Here is a 5,953-nt window from a genome sequence, read left to right as displayed (position 1 = left end):
ACATTATCACCACTTTGCCATCCCGCAATGAAACTACTCTAATGCTAGTCAACAATCTTGTCCATAATAGGCTTAATTCTATTGGCAATAATGTTGGATACAATTTTATAACTCACATTACAAAGAAAGATAGGTCTAAAATCTTTCATAGTCTCAAGTCTCTCTATCTTAGTTATGAGAACGATATGAGTATTGTTAATCCCTTCTACTTTCTTTGGGTGAAGAAAAATATTTTTACAAGAGAACAAATTGAACTTCCTAATACTTCCCAATATTGTTGGTAAAAAATAGCTTGAATTCCATATGGTCTTGGTTCTTTGAATCCACCCATCTCAAAAACTGCTTGTTTGATGTCTTCATCAGAGATCTCCCTAGATAGAAATGCAATATCCTCACTTACCAAACTTGGAAAAGAAGACATAGATAGTGTTAGGGCTTGCATTCTTGGTTTTGAATTAAAGAGGTCATGATAATACTTTAAAGCCAATTGTTTCAGCTCCTCCTTATCAAAAACCTAGCTACCTTGATCATCCTTGAGAGCTTCAATCCTATTCCTTCTTTATTTAATTTTGGTAGTAGCATGAAAAAATCTATTGTTCCTATCCCTCCTCAAGCCATTTGTATCTAGATTTTTGATATGATAGTAACTCTCCTTGGGCCAGGACTTTATTATAATCTTTCCAAAGCTCTACTTCCAACTGCTTGAGGTATTAGAAATCTCTCCCGCTTATAGCTCGATCAATACCTTCAATTCTTCTTAGCAACTGATTCTTTTTTTTAGGAATATTACCTACTCTAGATTTATTCTAGTGAGTTGCAGTAGATTTAAATTTTTTTGATCTTATCACACCAACTTTCTTCTTGCCAACATCATCTAACCACATCCCAAAAGCCTTCCTCAAGGAACCAAGCTGCTTGACATTTGAACAGAGACTGTCTTTGATGAACACCCTGTTGATTTGAATCTCTTATGAGAACAACTCTATGATTCAATCCAAATCTAGTCAAATGATAAGCCTTAAAATGGGGAAAAGAGGTAGCCCACTCGCAATTAGAGAAAACCCAATCAAGCCTTTCCTTCACAAAGTTATTATCTCAAGTGAACCGATCTCCCACAGTAACCACTTCCAAGAGACCTAATTTAGATACCTTGTCATTGAATTGTTTAACAGATAACACATCAGGAGCAACACCCCCAACTTTGTCTTCAGTTGATAAATAAGCATTGAAATCACCTACTACCAACCAAAGACCCATGATACTGTTTCCCAATAGTTCAGGATTGTTCCAAAGACTTTTACCTAACAAATAATTAGTCTCCCCATAAACACAAGTGAGCTAGAAAAAACTAGAGATGAAACATCTGAGTATTAGAGCACACATATTCAACTGAGAGATAATTATTTTTTCAAAACAGCCAAATCCCCTTAGCATACCCCATGGCTTTCACTCTGAACCAATTCAAAAAGCCCAGTATTTTTTTATGCTTTGATTCATGTTTTATTTAAATAAATAAATAAATAAATAACCACCTTGCTGTTTCCTCTCCCTTTTTTTCTTTCAAAAAGAGCAGCGAAACTACATCCATATTCGTGACTGTAATCTGATTCCCGCACGTGATGGAAGGGAACTTTTACCGCCACTCGAAGTATGTTTTTGAATTCTAAATTCCTCCACATAAAAAAAAAATCAATAAATTTGTTAACAAGATTGTAAGTTGAAAATAAGCAATAAAATTCAAAGGAAAATATTGAATTATTTTATTAAAAGAATTCGTTCTTCTAATTCCATTATAATATTCATGGGAGTAAATTCTCTAAAGTTGATATTCATCAATATTTATAAAATTTCTTTTTTAATATTTTTCCGATCTTATTTTGTTTTATAGAATATAAATTTAGTCTCCTTTTTTTTACAAAAACATTTTATAAAATTCATGGATTTTTTCTCAAATTATTTATAATTAATACATTGAAATCTACTACTTAGATTAATTTTAAGGAGATTTTCTTATAAATACATAGCTTTCTTTCTGTATTTTGAAGAGAAGACAAGACAGAACGGGTTAGAGTACAAATTAAAATGAAGTACAAAATAACGAGATAAATACAAACAAACCCTTAAAAGGCAAAAAAAAAAAAAAAAAAAAAGACCAACCCTCCTCGCTCCACCAGTCCAATTGTCATCCGTATTTGAAATTGCAATTAACTCTTGACTTATATACACAGAGAAAGTGAGAAGGAACCTAATAATCTAATACCATTACTGAGAAGAAAATTACTTCAAACATTTTACTCATTTGAAATTTATACTCAGAAGGAATCTGATCCCATACCATTATAAGCTATACTTCATTATTTGTCCTAATGATCTAGATCCGTTGGTTTTCCCTTCTTCTCCTGAGCCACTGAACCAAAATGATACCCTTCTACGGTTCTATGTATGTAGCTTACCTGTAGGTTTCAAGCTTCATTGCAATGCAATATTGCATTGTCTTTTTTTGGCCAAAAAAAATTGCATTGTCTTTTCCTGCATTTTAATTTTCGATTAATTAATAATAAAAATACCTGCAAAAACTCACATGCATAGCTGATACATCTCCATCAGCATCAGATACGTAGTTTTTTTTTAAAAAAAAAAAACTTGTAAGGTAGCTCATTTGCAGTTGCAGGTCTGCCACTGCCACCAGCTGTAAACGAAATCCCCTCAACTGGTTTGCTTGCGATCTCTTTCTCTTCCTTCATATTTATTCAGTTCCAAATGAAATGGGTTCGTTTTCTGATACATAGCCATTTGCCCAATCCCTCTCTTCTTTCCATAATTATGCAAATCTCATCTCTCTCTGTGTAGACCCCACTCCACTAGCAGTAGACCCCATCCAGTACTTTTTAAAAAAAAAAAATTCTCTCATATCAATCAAATAGGATAATCAATGCTCTCTGATTAAAGCCCCAATTGTTTTGTCAAGACACAAGGAAAAATAATTGGGTGGTCCATTTATTATGTTTCTTAATTAATTAAAAATTCTTGATTTTTGATAAATCTCTCCGAAGTGCGACCCTGGATTTCCAAGACCTTTATTCTCACCATTTCTCTCCCCCGGGTTATTACATGCTTCTTCAAATCCTCTTGTGTCTATAAATAGAGGAGGGACGTGTTGGTTGTGTTGTAGTATTTTTCACACTCTGATCTTTCTTCTCTGGGTCTCTTTGGATTCATTGGGAGGGAAGAAAGGCGGAGAATTTGAGCGGATATGAGAGAGTTCTGGACCTCTTTTGCGTCGCTTCTGGGTGTGTTTGCTTTCTGTCAGACTCTTCTTCAGACGGTGTTTCCGCCGGAGCTCCGGTTTGCCACCGTCAAGTTCTTCAACCGGATCTTTAACTGGTTCTCCTCCTACTGTTACTTCGATATTACGGAAATCGACGGCGTCAATACCAACGAGCTCTACAACGCCGTTCAGCTCTACCTCAGTTCCTCCGTCTCCATAACCGGAAACCGCCTCAGCCTCACCCGCGCTCTCAACTCCAGCGGCTTCACCTTTGGCCTCGCCAGCAATGACAGCATCGTCGACACCTTCAACGGCGTCAATGTGCTGTGGGAGCACGTCGTTACGCCGAGGCAGGCCCAGACCTTCTCGTGGCGGCCGCTTCCGGACGAGAAGCGAGGCTTCACGCTCCGAATCAAAAAGAAGCATAAATCTCTGATTCTGAATTCGTACTTGGATTACATTATGGAGAAAGCGAATGAGATTAGGAGGAAGAATCAGGAACGGTTATTGTACACAAATTCAAGAGGTGGGTCCTTGGACTCTAGGGGCCACCCTTGGGAATCGGTGCCGTTCAAGCATCCCAGCACGTTCGATACTCTCGCGATGGACCCGGAGAGGAAGAAGGAGATCATGGAAGATCTGCAAGATTTCGCTAATGGTCAATCGTTTTACCAGAACACGGGTCGGGCCTGGAAGAGAGGTTACCTTCTGTACGGTCCTCCAGGAACTGGAAAATCCAGCATGATCGCTGCAATGGCGAATTACCTCGGGTATGATATATACGACCTGGAATTAACAGAGGTTCATAACAACTCAGAGCTGAGGAAGCTTCTGATGAAGACGAGCTCGAAATCCATTATCGTGATCGAGGACATTGATTGCTCAATCAACTTGACGAACAGGAAGAAGAACAGCAATAGTAGTTCGAGAAGTTACTATGATCCTGGTACTGAAATACGAGGTGCTGCTTGTGGCTCTGCTTGCGGTGAAGATGGTGGGAATTCAATAACACTTTCTGGGTTGTTGAATTTCACTGATGGGTTATGGTCTTGCTGTGGGAGCGAGAGGATTTTCGTGTTCACCACGAACCACATTGAGAAGCTTGACCCTGCTCTGTTACGAAGTGGAAGAATGGATATGCACATTTTCATGAGCTACTGTTCCTTCTCATCACTCAAGATTCTTCTCAAGAACTATCTGGGATGTGAAGAAGGTGATTTGGACATGTCTGTTATGAAGGAATTAGAGCAAGTGATCGACAAGGCACGGATGACTCCGGCCGATATTAGCGAGGTTCTGATTAAGAACCGGCGGTTCAAGGAAAAAGCAGCGAAGGAATTGTTGGAGACGTTGAAACTGACGGCGGGGAGGAACCAAAAAAATGGAGTCCTGAGAAGACCAAACGGTGGGGTTGAAGACGAAGAAGAAGAGCAAGAGAAAAGAGCTCTGGAGAGTCCCAAAGAAGAGTCAGAAATAGCGGACAGTTGCAGCAAGGAAGGTGAAGAAGCAGAGGAGGAGGAGGAGGAGGAAGAAGAGAAGATCAAATGAAGGATCCACCAAACTGGAATACAGGAACAGCAAAAAAACAGAGACTCCGCATTTGCTCTTCAGAAAGATTTTAATGGTAAGCCAATGTGGGGAGGCAATATAAAATAGAAAAAAGAAAACAACCTTGAAGGGAACCTGAGAAAGATGAAACATGTCACACAAATCATCGTCAGTATCATTATGTGTTCTTTTGAGTTTTGAATGACTTCTGCATTACTTGATAAGGTTAAAAAAAAAAAGTTGAGCTTCAATTGATGAGCAGTAAGTAGGTAAGATTATGATTTGTGGAATCGAGAAATGTTTGAGTTGGAGGGGCTTTACAACCTGACATTGGTGGTAAGCCAGCTGGGATGTTGGTGAACATTTGGGGTGCACATGGCTTTGGCGTAGGGTAGGAGCTTGATGGGACTTTGTTAGGGAATATAGCAAATTTTAGTTGGGAATCACCTCACAACACTCGATTCAATCCAAACTTACTAAAAACTTGTTGGCATTGAAAGTGAGTTCTTGATGACTATCTTTATATATTTTGAGGCTACTGCATATACCAACCATCATCATCATCCTGGATGGCTCACCTTAAATCTGTTGTAATTGTATGTAAGGTGTCCTGTTCTTGCCTTTTAAGGCTGTTTCTTATTGGCAATGTTCACTTAATAGTTCACTGATAATTTAATGTGTCTTGGGTGGGGTTGGTGCTTGCAGAGAAACCATTCTTTGCTAGTTGAGAATAACAGTGTTATCCGCTTGCAAGTAGTTTAAAATTAGTGATATGGTATCAATCATTTTGATTATTTAAATATTTTGTTCTTTAAAATAAATATATTTATATTAAATTTGAATGATGATATATTCTTTTGGAAAAATGTCAGAAAGACAATTATGTTTTAAAAGAGTGAATCAATGACAATTAGATTGCTAATAATTGTTTTTTTTTAAAAGAAGAGTTGCTAATATCAATTAAAATATTTTAAAATCAGATTCTCAGTCTCCATTGCAATTAAGTCATCTAAATTTTAAACATAACTTTCATTGTATGCAATCAATTTTGTCGAAAAAAATGAAAGATTTGACCTTCATTAATTCGTTCTTTTGAGATTTAATTATCATTTTTTTTATTGTTTTGCTTGATGAAGG

At 37.4% G+C, this 5,953-nt stretch overlaps 1 protein-coding gene across 1 annotated transcript; it reads left to right on the top strand.

The window, feature by feature from the left end:
* Positions 1–3,080: 3,080 nt before the first annotated feature.
* Positions 3,081–5,315, top strand: LOC129307964 (AAA-ATPase At5g57480-like). Its single transcript, XM_054948919.1, has one exon. The coding sequence runs from the start codon at positions 3,254–3,256 to the stop codon at positions 4,814–4,816; it is 1,563 nt and encodes a 520-aa protein (XP_054804894.1). The 5' UTR covers positions 3,081–3,253; the 3' UTR covers positions 4,817–5,315.
* The last annotated feature ends 638 nt before the right edge of the window (positions 5,316–5,953 follow it).

Source organism: Prosopis cineraria, unplaced genomic scaffold (assembly GCF_029017545.1).
Source record: "Prosopis cineraria cultivar Desert tree isolate PC_DT_omini unplaced genomic scaffold, ASM2901754v1 PC4, whole genome shotgun sequence".
Taxonomy (NCBI): domain Eukaryota; kingdom Viridiplantae; phylum Streptophyta; class Magnoliopsida; order Fabales; family Fabaceae; genus Prosopis; species Prosopis cineraria.
The sequence above is the reverse complement of the archived record's forward strand: the minus strand, read 5'-3'. Positions and strand labels throughout refer to the sequence as shown.